The sequence below is a fragment of the Laetiporus sulphureus genome (assembly GCF_001632365.1).
Source record: "Laetiporus sulphureus 93-53 unplaced genomic scaffold LAESUscaffold_16, whole genome shotgun sequence".
Taxonomy (NCBI): Eukaryota; Fungi; Basidiomycota; class Agaricomycetes; order Polyporales; family Laetiporaceae; genus Laetiporus; species Laetiporus sulphureus.
In genome coordinates this window covers 319,857-341,472 of record NW_024468525.1, presented here as the reverse complement: position 1 = coordinate 341,472, position 21,616 = coordinate 319,857, and the positions used below count along the sequence as shown (strand labels likewise).

Genomic DNA, 21,616 nt, shown 5'->3' with positions numbered 1-21,616 from the left:
ACGCTCTAACGGGCCGAAGCTCCAATCAAATGCTGCATACACCTCATGGCAAGATTGGCCCCCTGACTCGGTCGTGAGACAAACGCACACTACGGATGACGTGCTGTTACCAACACGGCACGAGTGCTTGGATACGCAGTTCCAGCTGCAAGTCACTAGAAGTATCGTAATCGAACCCAGTCACAACAACATCGCAGGTGTCCGCAAAAATATAAATTATCAAGTGTCACGAGAATCATGGAAATTTCATCCTAGCAGTTGGCCTCGCCCCGGATGCCGATCTTGCCTTCGCAACATCACCAGTTGCGGTCGCGGTCACGATGTAGTCCTCCCATGCTGCAATGGTAGCCGTCGGGAACGTATATGTCGACTGTGTCGCACCTGAGCCGATGTAGATCCCGGGTTGGCCGGGCAGGACGGCGGCGGCAAGCAAGGAGACTTGTCCTCCAACTACTTCGCTATGTCCCCTGGTCGTTTCGACAAAGCCGGTTTGGTTGTCGCCCAGGATGAATTCACGGAGGAACACGTATGCCTGAGCAGGGATGAGCCCAATTGAGAAGGCAGGGAGAGGACCTGCTTACGTTCGCTGGCTGGTCTTCGGAAACTAGATGCCCTGCTCCTTTGAAAAGCAAATAGGTCCAATTTCGTTCTTGGTGGACGATGCCTGCGAAGCTCCCATCATCTCCATACCAAGGGGTACCTGGTGGTACTGTGAAGCCCTGGATACCGCCGAAAGTCGTATTCTGAGAAGCGGTGCCGTCAGTATCGGTCGCAAGGCAAGGATGACTTATCGGACAAACCTGGATGACCACTGCATTCCGGCACGTCAGCTGCCACATCATAACAAACACGAGTGAGGGGCGGACCTTGAGTACTCCGGTGCGCGATGAGCGAGTCATCGTTTCCAGAGTAAAGGACGACGGAGACTCCGCGCTCTGATGCGTTCGTTGCCAACTCAGTCAAGAATGCCATCGGTCTGATCATGCTGATTGTCAATCGCGGTATCCACGTATTCTGGGCACAAACTCACTCGACACCTGTGAACAAGCGTTATCAAGGCGACTTGACACTCATTGATATCAGCAGCGACTCACTAGGATCCTCATAATCCTCGCCGCCTATCGTCCATCGTTGATTACCTCACTCATGATAACATCACAGTTAGACGCACCTAGGAATGGGTACTCCATCTCGCCGACCCATTGCTTGCTAGTGGGAGCGTGCAAAGCTGCTACTGTCTGGGGATCTGCACAACGACATCAAGCGGAGACCTGGTTTCCACGAAGAATACCAGACGGACCATTGTAAAAATAGCTTCCGTCCAGAGGAATCTCAGGGTTCAAAGCGTCTGGTACGTCATATACCTGCAACGTGCGATGCATCAGAATGATAGCCTCCCAAGAGAATTGCCCAGGGACATACATCGAAACCGACAATGCTCCCGTCTTCGAAGCCACCATAGTAATCTGTTCGGGATGCTCAGCTTTCCAACCTTGCACAAACCACAGTCACGCACTCCAGGGGTAAGTGAAGTTGAGGGCATACTCGATCATCGCATCATACAAGAAGCACCCATACCACGGATCAATAGTGCCGTTTGCTCTGCCGATCAAGTCACGCTTGGCGATCTCTCTTCGTACATTGTTCGCTCGATCCCTGGCCAGTATGCTGGACTTCCCATAGCGCCTCCGACCTTCTATCATGAGCTCTCTCTTCGACGTGATGGATTTGCGACTCTTCATGTTCAAGTACACTTCGGCGGCTCGTCCAGGATCGGTCGGATAGATCAATTGCAGGTCGGAAAAGTGGCCGTCTTGGGGATACGTGAAGTTCAGGTCGTACCCACATAGGTGCTCCCTGTAACAATGGTGCAGCAGTTGTCAGTATTCCGAGAGCTGTCAGGGGCAACGGACGTACTGCTCCCTGAACCACTCAAAGACTTCGGGATCGTATCCGATCAGCTGAGGATACGTCTGTATCGTGGTTGTCTAGTGCGTGTCGCGTTAGGAGCTGGGCTCGGAAAAGAAAGTGATTTCACCCTTACCGTCGGCAAGTATTCATAAACCACAGCCGATCCAACTGTCCCGTCACCAATGGCAATCTTCACCAGGTTCACGGGAGGGTCGGAGAGGCCAAAGTATGCTTTCGTGATGTAGGGCTTTCGATTCGACCATCGGAACGATAGCTTCACCGTAGGAGACGGAAGACTCACTATGTACATACCAGCGTAGCTCTCGCCGGTAAGGTATAAGGGTCGTGTCTTGAGACTGGGGAAGACTTGGACAAGATTCTCCAAGAAGCCCATCTGAAATGAAAAGAGCGTGAGTCGCTAGAGCACATTCAGCCCGCATGGCATTACTCACGAAATCTGTTCCCACTTGGTCTTCGTCGTAAACTGATGAACGTCTAGTTGGCTAAACCCCTCTAACACATTCAGAAGTGTCAATCAATCCTTACCAAATCCAGTATCATCAGCGGTTGACCACCCTGTCCCTCTACATCAAGCGGCTGACATCAGCCACATACGATGCTAACATCTGCAGGACAGCTTACACAGGCTGGTCGATCCAGAAGTAATCCGCAAGCCTGTTCCAGCCATACACGTTTTCATATACCGAATAATTAGGAGAGAGGTGGATAGGACCATTCTGCAACCGACGATATTGAGAATCATCACAATCTATGCAAGAGCGCAGACATACTTCGTAAAGCAGCCCAAGAGTACTGGCTGCTCCAGGACTATAAGAAATAATTGAGGGATTTCTTGTTTATAAGGTATTATGGTACCTACCCGCCGTTTAGCCATATACCCCAGGGTTCGTCGCTTCGGTCGCCAGCAGTAGCTGTCAGAGATCCGCTCTCTTTTTCAAAACCCCAGAAGAACAATGTGTCATTAGGGTGGCCAGCCCGCTGGACACCAATGTTGCCTGCAAAGCTCCGTCCGAGGTTCCACGTCACGTTTGGCAGCGACTCTTTGACCTCGAAATCTAGCGTGACAGCATCAGACCAGTTTCCGCGCAGCAGCAGAATGACACTCACAGCTCTGCCAAGCAGCGCTGTAGTTATCCTCTGGCATGCCCGGATATGCTTGCGGCCAGCTACTGGAAATCTGGCCTCGTGCCGGAGAAACCAGTGTCGACGCCACGAGGGCAAGCAACGTCGCCGGCAGCCCAATCATGGCAGGCGAATTCGACCGAAGGCGGGGTAAGGCGGACTCACTGCGTTGTGGCCTATATACCCGCAGTGGCTGAAACCGATCGATCAGCGTCACAGTCAGCCGCGGGAGGCTAGGCAACGGCGGGCCTGTATCTGTCGACCACGGAAGCATCTGCCCTGTCCGCTGCGATGTAAGAGTATTGACAATAGCGAGCGCGGCTCACTGACAATAGAGGATGGCACCCGTTACTACCACTTCAGCGCTGCATTGACCCGATTCTTCACATGGGCCTCAATATAGAGCATGAACATCTGGTAAGGGACCGTCAACGACCTTCTCGGAGGACCGGCTGTGTTGGATCAAAATAAGAATCCGCCGTCGTGATCATGGGCACAAGGTCGAGCGCTCATCAGCGTGAAAAATAGCAATCTCCCCTTTCTGATTCTCATGGGGTCCCGCCGGCATTAGCTTGCTGACATGCTTCAATGCACTTTCATGGGACAGAAATAGAACAGCACCTTCCACTGAATCTGCTGCAGCGTAGTCATCACAACGCACACAATAGCTGCTATGAGGCTGACGAACTCTTCCGTCAGTAAACGGAACTCCGTTGATTCTGCTTCGGCATCATCGTCGGCCGCACGGGAACTGGTCTCTTGCAGCCTCCCAAGGCTCTGCAATATTACACGCAAACGTCAAATCCGAGGTCCATGAGTCTTACTACAGTAATGGAGAAAAGCCAGGCCGATGCTCAAGCGGTGTACTCTAACTTGTCTGAAGGGAGAGAATGAGAGGATGCAAATCGATAAAAAATTGTGAACTTACTCTCGTGCTTCTTGGCCTCGCCCACCTTGCGCGCCGCCTTCGTCAAGTCCTCTTGTGTGACATATTCCCTACAACAAATAGTATGAGACGTAAATAGCTAACGAGACAATTGATACATGCCTGTCATCCCGGATAGCGAACATGCCGGACTCTGTAACCACGTTCCTCAAGTCGGCTCCGTTGAATCCATCGGAAAGCTAAATACGACATCGCTACGTTTGCACGCTTCTCACACAAAAAAAGTCAGGAGACCTGCCTTGACGATGGCCTCATAGTCAATATCGCCGCCTTTATTCACCGGCGCGGCATGAATCTTGAGGATCTCTAGCCGAGCCTGCTCGTTAGGTAGCGGAATCTCGATTTTGCGGTCTAGCCGACCAGGCCGAAGAAGCGCGGGGTCTAGCGTGTCCGGTCGATTTGTGGCCATGATGAGCTTCGTTTTCCCGAGAGAGTCGAAGCCATCCATTTGGTTCAGCAGCTAATTCGAAGCATAAGCCAAAAGACCTGAAAGGTACATATAAATTAGCTCTTACCTCCATAAGTGTCCGTTGAATCTCTCGATCCGCACTGGTACCCTCCGAGAACCGTCGCCCACCAATCGCGTCGATTTCATCCATGAAAATAACGCAAGGCTCGTGCTCCCTCGCGTAGCCAAACATCTCGCGAACAACGCGCGCCGACTCGCCAATGTACTTGTCGACAATTGCAGAGGAGACGACCTTCAGGAAATTTGTCTGCAACGTCGCTGCAACAGCACGTGCCAAGAGCGTCTTTCCTGTACCAGGTGGGCCGTACAAGAGGACACCCTTGGGTGGACTGATACCTACACGTTGGAACAGCTCTGGATTCGTTAAAGGAAGTTCAATGACCTGCGGATACGGCGTAAGCTCCACTTTGCACAAGGACAGTCATTCGTACCTCTCGCAGCTCCCGGACCTGCTCCCCCAAGCCGCCAATGCCTGCGAAGGTTGCGCCTCCGGGATCCTCCAAGCTCATCTTATAGACTAATGGGTCAACTTCTCTTGGCAGTATACGCATGATTGTGAGTGTTGTCATATCGAGGCTAACTCGTGTTCCTGTCTTGAGCTTCTGCACGGGCAACGTTGGGCGATAGGATACGACATAGCGAGGTCCAGACGACGCCTTCACAATGACTATGAACCGTCAAGTATTGCAGTCGTCGAATCGACCAACCATACTCACATCGCTCGTCATCCAGCTGCTTCATTACTTCTCCAATGATCTGCCCCACAGATTGTACCGCCTTGATATCATCCTCTGTCTTCGCATAGTCCTTTTCCAAATCCCTTAGCGCAAACCGGACTGAGTCTAAGATCAATCAACCGAACAGCAGGGAACACAAGTGCAGACTCACGGTTCTTCAGGCTCTGGCTGCTGGACTCGTGCTGACGCATTTTCTGGTGAAATACCGGTCAGTCTGCATGTGTCACTGAAGCAAATGCTCGTACGTACCTCGCGATATGTCTTGAGAGCATCCTGCCTGCGCTGGTCAACGCCTCCCGATGATGATGCTTGTGGTGCGCTCATGTTGTGTAGGATGAAGTACTTGGGTCAGACGCGCCTCCTACCGCGCGACGCGCAAGCCAAACGCGTCGCTTACGTAGTGGGCGCCTCTTGGGATTTCGCTTATTCTGTATATCACATGCCGGCGTCTCTCAACGGCTTGATGGTCTAGAGGTATGATTCCTTCTTAGGGCGTAAGCAACACTATTTGGAGGAGGTCCCGGGTTCGACTCCCGGTCAAGCCCATTGTTTTGATCATACATACTTAGCTCGGCAAGCAGTGAACAGCGAAGTTGAACTGCCATGAAAATGCTCCAAACACCGTGGTGTTTCTTTTTCCTTTCCCGTTGAATGCTGGGTAGTGATAACATCTATTGTCATTCAAAGATTTATACGGCGACAAACGAACTGGCCGGTCTGTCCGCAGTTGTCTGCATCACGGTGGTTCTGCCTTGAAGTCTTCGACTCAGTGCCGTACGTTGAAGTTGCCGCCAACACAACTCCTCAGATTACACAGACGGTTACTCCGTCGAGACCAGCAGTCTCACGCATGGCGCATGTGGTAGTCTATCGTGCTCGAATATGTGTTAGCTGCGCGTATCGTAACAATGATCTCGGCTACAAATGCAGGTAGGATATATATGCTGTGTGGGAGAATTGGAAATGATGAGTAGACAAACAACAAGAGCAAGAACTTTCACATAGTGGCCAGCGCAGAAGGCGGACCAAGTGAATCAGTACGTACGAAAAACGGGTAGATGAGACGGGAGCGATATAGTAACACAATATGTCGTAAGGGGTCAAAGCCAATGCCATCCAGAGCGTATGGTAACGAGGACCAAGCCGAAGAGCCGGAGTCACACAGGCTATGGATGCTGCTGCTGCGGTGTCGCCATCTGCAATCTCATGATGCGGTCGTCGGACACCATCAGGATCTCGTCGCGACCAGCCGAATGCTGCGGCCGCGACTGGTATGGGCTCGGGAATGGCACTCCTGGTGGCGGATGCGCATAGCCGTTCATGGATGGTCGCCCGCTATACACTGCCGGTGAAACAGGAGAATATGAGTTGTAACTCCCATATCCCTGCTGGAAAGGATTGTATTGTTGATGTTGCGCGGCAGAATTTGTCGTCGATGGCGGTGTGTCGGCGAACAGACATCGAAGGTTGTTGCCTTGAATGATCTGCGACATCGCCCCTGTCTCAACATGTCGTATTTCAACGAAGGTCGGCTCAAATGCAAGAACGTAAGGATAATGTAGCGCTGAAAGAATATCAACATGCGGCATCACTCAAAGGAACGACAGCATACCAAAACCAGTTGGGTATCCTTCCCAGTAGACCATGAAGTCTTTGCGTGATCGCCAGCCACTCTTGTTGACATAGAACGCAAATTCTGCGAACAAATGTGAGCGATGACTTGGGACCCATAAAAGAGAGCCTGTGCACCATCGTAACAAAGCAGGAATTCATTATCAATTCGATATATGGCAAGCGGACGGAGGTTTTCACGCTTGCGGACGAAGTCCAAGGACAGATCAGCAGGGTCCAATAGGCCTTGAGTATCAAGCGTCTCCAGGTCGACAATCTCAAAACCGTTCGTGCACCCGACACAAAGCTTGGTTTTGAGGAAATGGATCGAGCTGGACTGCACCGGAATATAGAATTCCTGCGATAACACCTATTAGCTATAACGATGTGTAGCGTATAATACGACCTGCCTTGAATACGCGCAGTGTATCGTTCCCGCCTTGCAAGAGCTTCTTAAATGTGGGCTTGCTCCGCCCACGGATATTTTGATCAATCGGCTCGAGTGTCTTGATAGTGCTCGACAGGGGACTGGCTTTGACAACGCAAACAAGCGTCTTCCCAAGACAGACACCCGCCTTGAAGAACGATATGTGAGACGCTATCCGTTTTGCACGCTTCATACCGGCCATCGGATCCTGCAAGTCTAGAGCATCAAGAGGGAACGTAATGACTTGTCGTTCTATGCACTATCATGTCAGTCCGCCACGCAAATCGCTCGTTAGCAAAATCCGTACCGGATAGAACAATCAACAGCTGGTAGTCCTCCAGTACGTCAAGCTGCGACACATCGTTAAGGGCTAAGACTCTGGTCGGCTCCCTATTGCCCTCCCACAAGTTTGAAAGATATACGCCGTCATCTGTACCATATACTGCTCGTCTACCGTTGTCTAAAGCACCTTCAGTGAGGTGGAGGATGTAGACTTCAAACGGAAAGGCTCACGGAAGGGTGCAGCACAGTTCACGCGATTTGGACCGATGAAGAAGCCCTCGCTCATCGTCACTGTCTGAAAGACGAGACTCCTTTCTCGCATCATATCCTGCTGCTTCTGAATATGCTCCACCCATTTGCGCTGGCTGACGTAAGTGCTTGCCCAGAGTGTCATCTGGTAGTATTTGCGGCCGAGGTGGATGAACGTGATGGAGAAGCCACCCTTGCTTTCCTTCAACGGTATGACAGGAGCATGAGGAGCGTTCTTGAGGAGTTTCTGCTTCTCTCGATCCTTCGGCTTCGTATTCGGGAAGTCGTCGGGTGCAGAAACGAGCAAGAGCTCCAGAGGGATCGGCTGCATGTACGCATGAGTGACCACGCAGTACACATCGTCCAATTAGGACCTACACGGCGATACACTTTGTATTGCTCAACCTTGCTCTTAGCCTTCACCATGAGCAACGCATGATCAAATAGGAACACTAGCAGTTCGGAGCTATCACCCTGCTTCTTCAATGCGCCCTTGAAAATGAGCTCTCTGCCTTCTTCTTTCAGCCGCAGGTCCTGTTTATGTGCAACATCAGCATCACTCAGCTAGAATCTCATACATGGCACTTACAACTTCTTCGCCTGGTCGGAAAATGAGTTGTTGATCGAGTTGTAGAAGGTTGAAACGGTTCTCCGCTTTCCCAGTCTCATGGTTAACAGCCTTGAGGAACTCCCGAACCATCTCGACAGCTTTAGGCAATGCAACCTTGTCTGGGTTCTCATCCGGAGTGTGCTTTAGCACCGCCTCGAGAAGCAAGGGGTACCGAGCCAGACGAGTGGTGGGCTTCGTTAGGTATCCATTAAGTTCGAGCTTGCGGGATTCAGGACGACGCTCGACTTCCTGTGAGCAAAGATCGCTTAGCTATACTACATATAGTTTGTCAATGGATTGAACCCGCACGGACCTCGACAAACTGAGCAAATGCAGGATTTGTGCTCTTCTCCTTCTCAAACTCGTACTTGCCGTACAGTTGATGCGCCCCATATGACACGAAAGGTCCGAAATGAGGTACTGCCTCCAAGAGCAGATCTCCGATCTGCTCCACTACGGCATATGACTTCTGTCGCTTGTTGAGCGCATCGCGCAGGCGTATATTCACAGCAATTATGTCTTGGACATTCCAAAACACTTGTTCCACGAAGTCAGTACGGCGCGATTCAGGGATGATGTCAAGTTCTTTGAGGGGTTTGATCCAGAGCTACGTTTAGCGGAGGTCGATCCTTAGAAGCTGCAGATATATTAAAGGCACTCACGTCCCGGAGATACTCCATGTCTCGCACGAAATCGCGCTCAGTATAGATGACCTCGTTGATGGCTTCCTGTCGTTTCTTCTCTGCGTCAGAGACACTATTGACCACTTCCGGAGGCACCGAATGAATCCATAATGTCCCTGGTTCCTGATGAATGGGTAACAATCGGTTCAAACTCTAGAAAAAAGAAGGATTTCGAGATATACCACTAAATCGCCCAGACTCTCTCGGCTGATCTGCTTCTTCAGTACTGCTTGCGGCTTCATATTCAAACGAGCTTGCTGCTCCAGCCGACGAGGACATGCAATGGAATAGCAGAGCTGGTCGCGCGAGCATGTTGGGGAATAACAATCTGTGAGAAGTGTGAAGACACCCGAAGGTAATGGTGCATCGTCAGCAGTTATCGAACCCTTCCGCGGTCTAGATGTCGGCGAGGTGACAGAATCAGGAGGAGATGGTGAAGTGGGCCTCGAAGCATCTTTGTAAGTCTTTTCCGCATCAGATTCAGCAGAAGGCGTCGGGCTCTCCTTCACAGTTAAGCGTTCGATTGCCACCCCATCGTTGATTAGCGGTTGCCCTGGAGTTTTAGCCCCATCACTGTCATCCTCCGCATTGGCAAGCTCTCCGCTAGTGAACGGACTGGGCACTTTTGTTCGGAACTGATAGAGGTCGTGAGACGAGTCACGTAGCCGATGGTCGTACGTGACTGCATGAAAGAATTTCTGCGCATCGAGCGCACGGCCCAGTAACAGAGCGAGATTGCGATCTGTGGTCTTGATGATAAATGCGATGAGGTCCACGGCTTCTCTTCCGTCAAATGCGTCCTTGTATGCCAGCCCATCTTTGACACGCTCCTGCAGCTGTATACGCACTTTGAACGCCTCTGCCACACGCGACAGCAGCGCCGGATACACAATAGGCGTCCTTGAGCGATGTTGCGCCTGTCGCGTTATTGAAGCATGTGCATCGCGCCCATTGAGACCCTGCGGAATGGGCGGCCGTGGCATACGCCCGGATTCCATCATCGCGCGGAATTGAGGGTTCAATGTTGCAGACATCGACCGCGAGCGGTCTTGTGGGACATAGTCCTTGCGGAATGCGGGTCCAGGCACAGTCTTGGAAGAGTCAGATGAGCGGCGTACGTTGAGTGATGTCGACACATCGACCATGGTGGAGGAGGCTGGCGAAGAGCTCGTCCCGGTCATAGGTGCCGACGATACCGCAGTGTCAAGCTGAAGAGGGTATGGGCGTGAAGAGGTGGAGCCGGTGGGGAAGGCCATCAACTCCGGGCTAGGGATGTGCGACGAGGCAACTGAAAGACGCGAGCGCATGCTGCTCGCTTTCGAGCGATGTCTGGACACTTGACGATCAGACGAGCTGTCTTCCGCACCCTGTTCGCTGGGAGGGCCAGCGTTGCTGCCGAAATCGATGCCTAACCTGCCGTCGTCGGTATCGATGTTTATACCAAGTAGCGGCACGTTGGCGGGCTGCGAAGGGTGCGAGTGCCGCTGTCCCGCCGGGCTGTTCATATACACCTGTGCCTGGTATGCCTGCGCAGGCGTGAGGCCCGCTCGTGTCAACGCCTCGAGACTGGCATCTGGAGGTTCTTCGGGTTGTGGTGCAATCACGCCGGGATAACTGGCGACTGACCGTGCACGACTAATCACGGAAGGAGCTGCGAGGTTGTTAGAAGGAGCATAGCTCGGTGAGGGGGGTTGATGGGGTGAGTAGCCAGGCTGGGACTGGTAGATCGACTGTCTATAACTCGCGGGTGGTGCCTGCTGTTGTGACACAGGGTAATTCATGATGGAATGCGCTCGCGAGGAGCCCGATGTTCTCCTGTCAAGTTGTGCGCCATATTGCTGTGGATAATAGGGATATTGCTGGCCGATGGGCGGAGTGCTTTGCTGGACGTAGGGATACTGAGCGAGCGGGGGCGTCGCTTGATGATGTTGGGCACTCGGACGACCGAATATGGACTCGTACGCAGCATGGCGTTTGTCGGGTTGGCGGGGGCCGAGCGGCCTGTCCATGGCGACAGACGTTCAGCCGGATGTGAGGGACGATGGGAAGACCAGTGCACTGAATGTGTGTAACGATGAGCAGAAGCCGTGACAGACGCCCGCGTCAATTTCCCGGCGACCCCCCCATTCGTTGGCCAAACAATCTCTACTTGTCTAATTTGTTTAGGTGCCTACAGTACATGCGATGGCTAGTAGTCTAAGGGTGAAGTACACGATGCGCACAGGTCTGCAGCGACCATCGACACAGAGACGATTGAACGGATCGTATATAATTTCAAGACACGACCTTCTTATGTTTCGTAACGAACACGATGTGCCCATCAGTGACAAAGCCACTTCGGACTGTTCTCGGGCAGACAGTCGTCATAGGCTGAATGCACTGGTCAGCGCCAGGAAGTCCACAAACCTTCAGAGAAGCTTACTGCGTTTACCGAACAACATGAGATCCGATTCGATTCGGATTCATCTTGGTACATGAAACAAAGCGCTGAGAATGACCACGACTGCACCTGGAATGATCACTTGGGCCACCGTCGTAGGTCGTGTCTATACCAATCACGACGGGCACATACGAGTGGTAAGGCGAGCGCGTACGTCAACCGCATCATCATCATCAGATCCTTAGGTCACCGTCGACCAGCGTGGAATACGCGAGAATAGACCGGTGTTGCGATTGATGTCTTGATATGCGTTGCGGACTTAGCACGAGGAACATGAGGCGCACATGCATGTTTAGCATCGGCCAAGTTATGATAGACGATCATTGCTTAAACACATGTATCGAGGCGAACGATTGACAGAGCCGGGACCCGAGTACCATGTCTTCCGAAAGAGCATAACTGGACAAAGCCACAACCATTGCACTGAAATGGTCCAGCGGACGATTGCTGAGAATTGAGAATCGTAGCTAGTAAAACCAGAGTAGCCGCTTGCTCGCCGTTTGTCCGTGATGAATCCAGCGGAAGATATGTCGAAAAGGACGTGACCGGGAGGATCAAGGTAGTTTCCAGTGAGCAGACAGACAATGCGTTAAGGCGCCCATCAACCGTGGTGGCGGCGACCACTGCACCGCTTGGCAGAGTCGAATCTGCTTCCGCCACGACCGTCATGACCTCCCTGATCAACACCGTTCGTTCGAGTATGTTGCGTAGGCTGTTGGATATCGACGAGCTGGCTAAGCACCGTTGCGCACAGAATTCCTCAACGCGATTAGGTCTGTGAATCCGCCGGGGCGATGGAAGATCCTCGTCGTGGACGAGCACTCCCAGCAGCTGCTCGGCTCGGTGCTCAAGCAATTTGACGTTCTGGAAGAGAATGTCACGCGTACGTCTTGTTCTCCCCTGCGCGAGGTGTGAATGAGGAGCTCATCGTCGTGTCATAGTGATTGAGTCGATCACGAACTACCGCGAACCGCAGCCGGGCTTCGAGGCGATGTACCTCCTGATGTCGACGACGGAGAACGTCGAACGCATCATCAGGGATTTCTCCGACGGCCGCCAGCAGTACGCGGGTGCACACCTGTTCTTCATCGATGGTATGTCGGGCCACCAGTCTCGCGCCCGACGACAAGCTAATCACGCTCGGAAGGGCTCAGTGAACACCTATTCGAACGTTTGACGTCGTCCTCAGCTGAGCCGCATCTCAAAACACTGCTGGAACTCTTCATCAACTTCTGGGGTACGTGGGCACGATCTGTCCGTGGGACCGCACATTGCTGATGGTCACCAGCTTTGGAGGCGCAGGCATTCTCCCTCAAACTGCCCGGATCCTTCTTCAACATGTACAGTCCGCCCCGAAGCGATTCTGCCTTTCCCTTGGCACGCGCTCGTCTCGAGGAGGAGCTTCGGTTCGCCAGCAAGATGGTACGTCGTTAGTCGCGTCTATACATTACTGTGCCTGATCGCGTATGGCCACGCAGATCGCGAACGTCTGCATCACGCTCAATGAATTTCCATACATCCGCTACTATCTCCCCACGAGCCACCCGCCCCTAGGCGCATTCAAGCCACACGCGTCGACACGGGCCCCTCCGCCGCCCGAGAACAGCGGCCGCTGGCGAACACAGCTCGCGCGCGGTGCAGATGCACGCGCATACGAGAGTGCGGATACGGACTTTGTGGCCAAGGTGCTGGCGTTCATGGTGCAGAGCGACCTGGATGATTACAAGAAGACCAACCCCGACTTTGGTGTGAGTGCCCATTCCTGCCGTGTATGCCAGGAGTGCTAAGTCAGACGGTCGACAGAAAACCGCTGACGCACAACGACCACGTTCGACGATGATCATCACGGATCGTTCCATGGATACTATCGCCCCCTTTGTACACGAGTTCACATATCAAGCTATGGCTAATGACCTGCTCCCGATCGACGATGGCACACGATATACGTAAGCTGCATATCCATCGAAAGCACTGCTCTTCTCACCGTGTCGCTGGCAGGTACAAGTTCCAGGCAGCGCAGGGAGCTTTCGAGAACAAGACCGCAATTCTCTCCGACGCGGACAATGTTTGGACGGAGCTGCGACATATGCATATGCGCGAGGCCATTGACAAGCTGATGGCGGACTTCAACCAATTCATGCAGGACAATGCTGGCTTCAAGGGGTTCGCCGCATGCCATCTTTTATGATACATATCGTTAACGTTCGAACAGAGAAGGAGCAGCGAACCTGAACGACATGAAGGACATGCTTGCCAACCTACCGCAATACCAAGAGCAGCGAGAGAAGGTCGATACTCCGTTGTCGAGCGGGAGTCCTCGCTGACATGAATGCTATGTTAGTTTTCATTACATCTGAACATGGCACAAGAATGTATGGCCATCTTCGAGCGTGATAAGCTTCCAGATGTTGCCACGGTCGAGCAGGTATGCGCTATATGGATCACGGGGTATTATTCGCCTATTCACTACAGTCATACAGAACTGCGCTACCGGACTGACCGCAGAAGGCAAGACGCCGAAGACCCTCGTGGAGCAGATGGTGCCTTTGCTGGACAGCCGAGACGTTGTGTACGTTTGCCTTCGCGCGAGTGCACATTTGATGTGGTTCTGATTGATTATTAGAAACATGAGCAAGGTCCGCATCATCGCCCTGTACATTCAGTACCGTGACGGCGTCCCCGACGAAGACAGGAGGAGATTGTACCAGCATGCGCGGCTCACCGTTGCGGAGCAGGACGCCGTGAATGCATTGGTGTACTTTGGTGTCCGCATCAGCAGGGTGAGCTTCGTCGACTCATTCGCTCCCGAGCATTGGTGGTAATGGCTGTATCGTGCAGGGGCCGGGTGATAAGGATACGAAGAAGAAGATCAAGCAGAAGTCGAGCAACGAAGAGGAGTACGAGCTGTCCCGTTTCAAACCTCTACTGCACAGCGTCCTCGACGTGAGTACCCCAAGTATGGCTATTAATTGCGCAGACCTGACGGGCGAATAGGATCATGTCAACAACCGACTGGACCCAACGCTCTTCCCTTACGTCAAAGACTTTCCCTCCCTTAATGCGGCACCGAGCCTACGTTCAGCACCATCAGTACAGCCCGCGACATCTCTCCGGAGCGCAAAGCCTAGCTGGCATCGACCCAAAGCAGGCGGAGCCCGTGAAGGAGTCAAGCAGCGTGTGTTCGTGTTCGTCGCGGGCGGTATGACATATTCCGAGATGCGAGAGGCGTATCTGCTGTCGAAATCATTGAATAGAGATATCATCGTCGGTGAGCGTTTTCACCGAACAGACTTGAACGCTTAACTAACGATGACCTGTTAGGTTCGACGCATGCCGTCACACCGGCGCAGTTCGTCGACGACCTGAAGGTGCTCGAGCTGGAGGGCATTGGCTCACGCGCGCTCCCCAACGGACTGAGTGAAAGCAAGGGCCAACGACCGCTGCAGGACTTCTATGACGAGAAGTACTTCACACGGGATGCGCCACCGCCCCAGCGCGCACCGGAACCCGTAGCGAAGACTCGTTCCGAGCACGGACGGTTGCACAAGCCGTCGATCAATTCGGTCGCGGGCTCCATCGCTTCGTCGCACAGCACTGGCGGCAAGAGCGAGAAGGAGGAGAAGAAGAAGAAGAGGGGCCTGTTCCATTTCTGAGTGTGTTGCGTTTGAACGGAGCGGAGCGGACAGTGCTATCTATTATCATACGATCGCGAGTAATGTAATGATTGTCCGTACGTTGGATTTCATGGACCTGCGGCGATTAACGTAGACAAGGACGATGACGGTTGAAGTATTGATCTTCACATCGTATGCAGGCAAAGCGGAGCATGCGATCCTCCCGACTTCCAATCAAAGCTGTTCGCGGCAGACAGCGGCCGATGAGTTGTGAGCCGTTCTTTCCGTCATGATCATCTGCGACCTCTCCGTATCGACACGCAGCAGCTGAAATGCCTAGACCGTCGAGCGATGGAGTCCCCGCGGGATCCCCGCACTCCTGATGTGGGGTTGTAAGGATGCATTCCCGAATCACCTGCAGTCCGACTGTAGCGTCCGGTTATTCTACCTCCGGATGTCCCGATACCTTAGGCCTTATTGCCCGCACTCTTCAGAGACGACTTGGAGTTGGCGTGCTCGTGCTCAGCTCAGAAGAGAAATCTGAGCAATAAATAAGATTGAATTCTCGAGCAATGATTGCGGCCAATGATATTGATCGATGCGCGATGCAGTAACAGGCACGGCCCGTCACGCGTCACGGCCCGTACAGTGGATGATCCGTTTGGACGGATTCCACGGATTCCGGGGTGCCCCGCGTGAACATTACATATAGTCCTACTAGGACATAACGTTCACACTAGTAACTCCTAGTCTCCACTCCTGACTCTCCGACGCGTATACCCGCTGCAATCATGAGCGGAGAGGAACCACCGAGCACCGACATCATCACCCTCACTCGGTATGCTCTAGAGACTTTTCTCGCGACGACAATTCTGTTAAAATCATATTTCGCAGACATGTCTTGAACGATCAGTTCAGTCTTGGTGCGGTGGCGACGGGAGACCTCACTCTTCTCCTCACGGCCATCCAGACGACATCCAAGTTCATCGCGACCAATGTGCGGAAGGCACGGTTAATCAACCTGTGAGTGATCCTTCGATGGTAGCACAGTTGGGCCATCTAATTCCTGCGATGACGTAGCGTCGGGCTGGTGGGAGAGACCAACGTACAGGGAGAGGAGCAGAAGAAGCTGGACGTCCTCTCCAACGATATCATGATCAGCCAGCTCCGGGCTTCCGGCAAAACTGCCGTGCTCGTCTCTGAGGAAAACGAGCAGGCCATTTTTATCGAGGAAAGGTACAGGGGACGGTACTGCGTTGTGTTCGACCCCCTGGATGGGAGCAGTAACATCGACGCTGGTGTCAACGTCGGCACAATCTTCGGAATCTACCGGGTAGTGAGTGCTCGCATGATTCACTAGATATCCCAGAATTGCTCAGTTGCTCCCAGAAAGAAGATTCGAAGGGTACTATCGAGGATGTCCTGAGACCCGGGAACGAGATGGTCGCTGCTGGCTATACGATGTGAGTACTCGACACGGTTTCGGCGAACTGACCCCTGACTTCGCGCTCGCGCGGCAGGTATGGATCATCAGCCAACCTGGTCCTGACTACCGGAAACGGAGTCAACGGGTACACACTCGACCCCTCGCTCGGCGAGTTCATCCTCACCCACCCCGACGTACGTATTCATTTCATTCCACCGTGGAACTCGGGCTGTCAGACCGACCCGTTGATCCGTGATGCAGATCAAAATCCCACCACGGGGCAAGATCTATTCCTTCAACGAGGGCAACTCGACGTACTTTTACCCACCGGTCATTAAGTACCTCAACAGCCTCAAGTACCCTACCAACGGCAAGGCACCATATAGCGCGCGCTACATCGGCTCCATGGTCGCGGACGTTCACCGCACGCTGCTGTACGGCGGTATCTTCGGCTATCCTGATGACAAGAAGTCGAAGAGCGGCAAGCTCCGTATACTGTATGAAGCATTCCCGATGGCGTTCTTGACTGAGCAGGTACGTGGCCCATATCCGGATTGGTGGGCGCTTCGCTTGACAAAACATATTGACAATTGTGCAGGCGGGCGGATTGGCGACGACGGGCACGAAGCGCATCCTCGACATCATCCCGACGAATATCCACCAACGGTGCTCGGTGTTCTTGGGCAGCAAAGAGGATGTGCAGGATGTGATCAAGGTTTTCCAGGAGTCGAAAGCGTGAGATGGAATGTAGTCAATATATGAGTATATGAAACGTGCTGTACAATACATAGTCGATTCAAGAAACATCGATATGCAGAAGTGGGGCTAACGCTCGTAGGGAGGACCTTCGAAACACTCGATGTACAAAGCAGACCTTCAGAAGTTCTTTCTAATCGTCGTAACACTCGTACGCATTGTCTATTAGAGCTTAACCCTTGCAGATAATGACTGGTTCGGAGGCAAAAGGAAAACGGAAAAGGGTGGAATTCAGCATCGGTCAAGGAGCAAATATATTCATCGACGACTGATTCAATTGGTGGAAGTGTCCAGGCACCATTCAATCCCTGCTGCAGTCACAAGTATATGATCACAGTTCATCTGGAATACATAAATCTTCTCTAAATGCGGAGCCTGTTGCAATGAGATTTTGCGAGGACCGATGCTTGATGCTATAGGATGTTGTGTACCGCTGCTCCCGTGTTTCGTTCAAAGGAAGGCTGCAGTCTCTTAATCTTTGTATATATGAGGCTGGAAGAGATGGCAGAGGATTGGAATGGTTTGCTTTAGTGATGGCAGTGAAAGAAAGGCAAGTAGAAGTGACTCAGCGAGAGCGTTGCTGGCAGTACGGTATATATCAATCAGCGCTCGGACGTGACTGTGCTACGCAATCATCCGCCGCAGTGCATTGCACCTCAGTGCTACAATGGAACGCGATACATTTGTTTGTAAGACGAAGGTCGGAATAGGATATAATAAATTATGTTACACACCTTATTCAACCGATCACCACGATATTGTGTAATATGCATACACGATCTTTGCCATTATCCCCAGTGTAATCGTTAGCAAGAAGCTGGTAGTAAAGAACACCACGGTCTTCTTGAAGACGTCAATTCGACGATAACCGATACAACCATGAAGGGCAAGGATACATCCTAACACGATCCATAGACCGTAGTTCAAGTTAAAGATGGCTCATATGAAGAAGCCCATAATCATCGCAAGAGATGCAAAGCCTACAAAGTAACCGAAGAATTCTGACACATGTTTGTCCACGGCTTGCTGCTGCGGTGAAGTGCCTGTCATTCCGTTGGCCTACTGACGCATGCGAAGAGAAAAGTGGCTACCATAGTTCGCGGTGCCAATAGACAAGTTGCTCGAGTGCACGAGCGGCTCTTGCTGGAACGGAGATTCAAAATAACTGCTCAGAGGCGAACTCGCGCTCGGCGTTGTGTAGGCTTGAAGATGCGAGATCAGCATGATTCCTGCATTCAACTAAGCGTCACTCACCGGGTGATGGCGTAGTCGGAGGCGAAGGGAACCGCTGCGCTCCGTACTGCGGGGCAATCGTTGGCGTATGATTACTGAAAGAGATGCTCGAGGATACAGCTAAATCAGACATATCGAGCGACCAATCACACTACACGCCGACATCACGCATTTGATGTACCATACTAATATTCGTCAGCGGGAGCTGGCGCTTGAACAGCAGAATGCGGCGGCGGACGATCGCTGGGAACTTGAGCGGGCTGCGTAGGGAGCTGAATATGGGACGAAATCCTATGAGTGCTGCAAACATACGATGGTTCTTCCCAAAGTGGGGGCATCACGTCTCGCCATCTTCGACCCAAACTTTGGCAACGCCCTGTCCAGCTCTGTTCCGCAGCAAATAAGGCGACGTGGGAGCAGTGTAAGGGTCTGTGTGGTCTTGATGAGCTCTTATTTGCGCGACGACATGCCAGGAATTGTGATTGGCATATTTGATTGAAACATAGACGATGGCAGCCCTATGATCCGTGTCACCGGAGATGCGTTGCATACGCATTGTCTCGATAAGAGAATGATCATTCGGACAGCGGATGCCGTTAGGGCACCGCCCGTCCCTGTTGTTCCTACACAGAGTCCGATACGTGTCCCCTTGTCAACTCGAAATCATCGGTACCGATATGATGTTCAAAGCTGGAGATTAGAGATATACCCTTCTGGCCATCCGTGGAGAGTTAGTCCTACCGGCGGCAGCCACCTTGTCCTCAAGATTTTTTGTGGCGACATTGATGAAGAAGTCCTCGGCCGTGAGCACACGAGTGGTGGTGGTTTCATGGCTCGGGCCGGGGGCGGGGTGGTAAGGACACGTCCACAACAGGATGAAAGAACGAAAAGCATGCCAAGGTCTCATGATTAACTATGTGTGTCTTTGGATTCAAGGCATTGATTAGCATCTGGTCAAGTAGATACAGGCATATGGAGACGGGATCGGTTTGGCCGCTTACCTCCATCACAGCGCGCGAGGCGCTCTGAACAGCACTGGTGGCCCAATGGGCTGTGACCTCCAACGGTTGACAGAACCACACTCATCATATCCGATACGGCTGTTCTGTTCGAGGGCGAGACAGATGGCCTTTTCAGCAGTCTCCGATGCCTGTGCTATCCGTAAGCCCCCATCTGTACCTTACCCTCTGCGTTCATGTCCGCTCAATCACGCATTACATAACGCGATGAGTCGAGCGGCAATGGGCATCCTTTAAATCCTTCCAAGAACTGTCTGGCCTGTTTCACATTGATCATTGGCACCGACGTTGATATCTCTACAATGTCGAACACATCAGCTGCCAGTATATCGGCTCAAGAAGAAGCGTTCCTCTTACGGGAAGGGTGAGGACGACGATATTTTCCGAGGTGTTCAACCGACGAGTTTGCGATCAATCTCACAGATATGTCAATGGCTACGGCTATATTGCAGCTACCGGTACGCCCCGGGGTCGGACCACTATGAGCGATCGAACCCGACTTACAGACTGGATATATTCAGCCCTCATCTTCTTTGAGTACACTGTGACTTTCTCTGAAGAGGTTGACGTCATCTGGGGAGCCAGATTGACCACTTTCACGGTCATTTTTGCCCTCAATCGTTATCTGCTCATGGCACAAGCTCTTATATTCGCACTGCATCCCACTTCGTGGCATACTCCACTGGTAAGTCATGCCGTGTCCTGCTGCGAGTGAGTCGAGCACTCACGATCTACGTGCACACAGAGGTGAGCGGCGACGACAGCAACCGTATGCTCAGCGCATTTTATAGATTGTCGCAGCTGTGAGGCTGTCAACTTATTGGAGGGCGTGATGACTGTCGCTCTTGAGGCTGTGATCGCAAGTTAGAGATTGCCCGACAATTGATGAAGGGATTGACCGATAAATTGTTAGGCTTTTCGGCGTTCCGCACATATGCTATTAATGGACACCAGATCGTCCCTGCATTGCTAGTCTTGCTACTGGGGCTAGCGCCGGTTGGCGTCAATATCGTGAGTATATATGTAAACCGACATCATCTATCTGTTGAGCACCTCTGGGCAGTTTGCATTCACAAGACAATCATACGCGTCCGTCACTTACATAGGCAGCTATCCACTTTGTGACCTGAACGCCCGCATGTCCATTGCGATGGATAAGAAGTAAGTACCACGTCCACCTCTCCGACGTCGGCACTCCTAGGACTGACCAACCTTTGCTTAGACGTGAGTCCGCTGAAGACCGGTGAGCTATTGCTCTGACACGCACGATTTCTGCAGTCATCCTCATCTCGGGCATCTGCTGGGCTGTATCCGAATTGATCGTGGTCCTTGTCACTTGGTTCAAAATATCCCGACTCGCCATAGATGTGCGGAAGCTACGGCTGAGAGGATCGATCGCGACGGTGCTGATGAGAGACGGTGAGTATGTGTGGCTCTCTTGGTACATGGGATGCCTTACAAGCAGTCGATTCAAGGCACGCTCTACTTCATGTACGTCGGGCTATGTCACGGTGCCTTGTCATGACTCTGTTCTTCCACCGTTCATTAGGGCGCTTTTGCTTCTCATCATCCTCCAGATGGTGATCAAGATCCGCTATGAGAATCCACAGGCAAGTCTACCCATACAAGTGCATGGTCACTTTTAATTGGAGTGCAAGCAGGATACCGCAAATTACGTCGCACTTTTCCTGCCACCGTAAGCGACCGATCATACCCGATTCAGCTCGACCCATGCTTACCGAATCAATCAGAATCTCATCAGTCCTGTTGTCGCGCTTCATCCTCAATCTACGCCAGGTGTCCCTCAGCAACGCGGGCTTGAATACGAGTTCTCATAGCACGCTGAGCACGCCGGACTTTACCTCTCGCCTGGTTGTCAACATTGGCGCCGAGGTCCAGCACACGTCTGATATTTTTGAGAATGTCGAGGATGGCATGGAGGACGAGCAGGGTATCACTGTGGCCGTGAGACCTACGAGTTAGCGCAGGTGCAATAGTCATCGTACTTACAGCCCGCATTTGCACCTTGACATGATTTTCCAATCACAACATCTGAGCAA

The 21,616-nt window shown here is 52.3% G+C and overlaps 8 protein-coding genes and 1 non-coding gene across 9 annotated transcripts; 4 read left to right on the top strand and 5 right to left on the bottom strand.

The window, feature by feature from the left end:
* Positions 1-235: 235 nt before the first annotated feature.
* Positions 236-3,178, bottom strand: LAESUDRAFT_758663 (alpha/beta-hydrolase; the record flags this gene model as incomplete). Its single annotated transcript, XM_040912480.1, has 18 exons — positions 236-532; positions 582-743; positions 801-811; positions 867-976; positions 1,031-1,037; positions 1,095-1,118; positions 1,172-1,246; positions 1,301-1,364; positions 1,423-1,466; positions 1,517-1,857; positions 1,918-1,988; positions 2,045-2,305; positions 2,364-2,395; positions 2,458-2,495; positions 2,554-2,648; positions 2,703-2,739; positions 2,792-2,987; positions 3,040-3,178. The coding sequence occupies 18 exons, from the start codon at positions 3,176-3,178 to the stop codon at positions 236-238; spliced, it is 2,004 nt and encodes a 667-aa protein (XP_040764998.1).
* Positions 3,179-3,709: 531 nt separating this feature from the next.
* LAESUDRAFT_678223 (26S proteasome subunit P45) lies at positions 3,710-5,569 on the bottom strand. Its single transcript, XM_040905677.1, has 9 exons — positions 5,456-5,569; positions 5,358-5,400; positions 5,186-5,305; positions 4,901-5,136; positions 4,516-4,851; positions 4,218-4,460; positions 4,085-4,179; positions 3,983-4,050; positions 3,710-3,931 (listed from the first exon to the last, which is right to left on the bottom strand). The coding sequence occupies exons 1-9, from the start codon at positions 5,528-5,530 to the stop codon at positions 3,909-3,911; spliced, it is 1,239 nt and encodes a 412-aa protein (XP_040764997.1). The 5' UTR covers positions 5,531-5,569; the 3' UTR covers positions 3,710-3,908.
* A 94-nt stretch (positions 5,570-5,663) lies between these two features.
* LAESUDRAFT_t43 lies at positions 5,664-5,751 on the top strand. Its single transcript has one exon. It is a non-coding gene; the product is annotated as a tRNA-Pro (tRNA).
* Positions 5,752-6,030: 279 nt separating this feature from the next.
* LAESUDRAFT_812247 (CNH-domain-containing protein) lies at positions 6,031-11,147 on the bottom strand. The gene is made up of 11 exons (XM_040914388.1): positions 9,251-11,147; positions 9,048-9,191; positions 8,699-8,992; positions 8,365-8,634; positions 8,154-8,309; positions 7,758-8,100; positions 7,552-7,704; positions 7,228-7,496; positions 6,956-7,175; positions 6,819-6,902; positions 6,031-6,770 (listed from the first exon to the last, which is right to left on the bottom strand). The coding sequence occupies exons 1-11, from the start codon at positions 11,075-11,077 to the stop codon at positions 6,373-6,375; spliced, it is 4,158 nt and encodes a 1,385-aa protein (XP_040764996.1). The 5' UTR covers positions 11,078-11,147; the 3' UTR covers positions 6,031-6,372.
* A 975-nt stretch (positions 11,148-12,122) lies between these two features.
* On the top strand, positions 12,123-15,249 carry LAESUDRAFT_725162 (Sec1-like protein). The gene is made up of 15 exons (XM_040908765.1): positions 12,123-12,206; positions 12,263-12,391; positions 12,450-12,602; positions 12,656-12,745; positions 12,797-12,930; positions 12,987-13,256; positions 13,312-13,454; positions 13,507-13,671; positions 13,721-13,796; positions 13,850-13,933; positions 13,989-14,077; positions 14,132-14,288; positions 14,347-14,451; positions 14,503-14,776; positions 14,830-15,249. The coding sequence occupies exons 1-15, from the start codon at positions 12,176-12,178 to the stop codon at positions 15,159-15,161; spliced, it is 2,232 nt and encodes a 743-aa protein (XP_040764995.1). The 5' UTR covers positions 12,123-12,175; the 3' UTR covers positions 15,162-15,249.
* A 664-nt stretch (positions 15,250-15,913) lies between these two features.
* On the top strand, positions 15,914-17,727 carry LAESUDRAFT_749561 (fructose-bisphosphatase; the record flags this gene model as incomplete). Its single annotated transcript, XM_040911565.1, has 7 exons — positions 15,914-15,960; positions 16,017-16,145; positions 16,203-16,458; positions 16,512-16,585; positions 16,643-16,742; positions 16,810-17,082; positions 17,147-17,727. The coding sequence occupies 7 exons, from the start codon at positions 15,914-15,916 to the stop codon at positions 17,285-17,287; spliced, it is 1,020 nt and encodes a 339-aa protein (XP_040764994.1). The 3' UTR covers positions 17,288-17,727.
* A 636-nt stretch (positions 17,728-18,363) lies between these two features.
* LAESUDRAFT_758658 (uncharacterized protein) lies at positions 18,364-18,875 on the bottom strand (the record flags this gene model as incomplete). The annotated part of the gene is made up of 4 exons (XM_040912479.1): positions 18,364-18,506; positions 18,559-18,657; positions 18,724-18,797; positions 18,850-18,875. The coding sequence occupies 4 exons, from the start codon at positions 18,873-18,875 to the stop codon at positions 18,364-18,366; spliced, it is 342 nt and encodes a 113-aa protein (XP_040764993.1).
* Positions 18,876-19,164: 289 nt separating this feature from the next.
* Positions 19,165-19,877, bottom strand: LAESUDRAFT_725160 (uncharacterized protein). The gene is made up of 2 exons (XM_040908764.1): positions 19,539-19,877; positions 19,165-19,460 (listed from the first exon to the last, which is right to left on the bottom strand). Exon 2 carries the CDS (start codon positions 19,442-19,444, stop codon positions 19,235-19,237), a length of 210 nt encoding a protein of 69 aa, XP_040764992.1. The 5' UTR covers positions 19,445-19,460; positions 19,539-19,877; the 3' UTR covers positions 19,165-19,234.
* A 196-nt stretch (positions 19,878-20,073) lies between these two features.
* LAESUDRAFT_616336 (uncharacterized protein) lies at positions 20,074-20,998 on the top strand (the record flags this gene model as incomplete). The annotated part of the gene is made up of 4 exons (XM_040903218.1): positions 20,074-20,255; positions 20,358-20,419; positions 20,470-20,571; positions 20,805-20,998. Coding segments are annotated over 4 exons (540 nt in total), but the record flags the coding sequence as incomplete, so codon positions are not given.
* Positions 20,999-21,616: the final 618 nt, after the last annotated feature.

What these genes read in the sequence shown, in the direction of transcription:
- LAESUDRAFT_678223 (XM_040905677.1), bottom strand. Translation starts at nt 5,530, where the DNA reads ATGAGCGCACCACAAGCATCATCATCGGGAGGCGTTGACCAGCGCAGG. An exon ending in CAGGTCTCCTGACTTTTTTT is followed by an intron (nt 4,180 to 4,217) that starts GTGTGAGAAGCG and finishes TGTCGTATTTAG; the next exon opens with CTTTCCGATGGATTCAACGG. An exon ending in AGGCATGTATCAATTGTCTC is followed by an intron (nt 4,051 to 4,084) that starts GTTAGCTATTTA and finishes TATTTGTTGTAG; the next exon opens with GGAATATGTCACACAAGAGG.
- LAESUDRAFT_812247 (XM_040914388.1), bottom strand. Translation starts at nt 11,077, where the DNA reads ATGGACAGGCCGCTCGGCCCCCGCCAACCCGACAAACGCCATGCTGCG. An exon ending in AATACAAAGTGTATCGCCGT is followed by an intron (nt 8,101 to 8,153) that starts GTAGGTCCTAAT and finishes GCGTACATGCAG; the next exon opens with CCGATCCCTCTGGAGCTCTT. An exon ending in GCTGTTGATTGTTCTATCCG is followed by an intron (nt 7,497 to 7,551) that starts GTACGGATTTTG and finishes GATAGTGCATAG; the next exon opens with AACGACAAGTCATTACGTTC.
- LAESUDRAFT_725162 (XM_040908765.1), top strand. Translation starts at nt 12,176, where the DNA reads ATGACCTCCCTGATCAACACCGTTCGTTCGA. An exon ending in ACTCTTCATCAACTTCTGGG is followed by an intron (nt 12,746 to 12,796) that starts GTACGTGGGCAC and finishes GATGGTCACCAG; the next exon opens with CTTTGGAGGCGCAGGCATTC. An exon ending in TTCGGTTCGCCAGCAAGATG is followed by an intron (nt 12,931 to 12,986) that starts GTACGTCGTTAG and finishes ATGGCCACGCAG; the next exon opens with ATCGCGAACGTCTGCATCAC.
- LAESUDRAFT_725160 (XM_040908764.1), bottom strand. Translation starts at nt 19,444, where the DNA reads ATGAGACCTTGGCATGCTTTTCGTTCTTTCATCCTGTTGTGGACGTGT.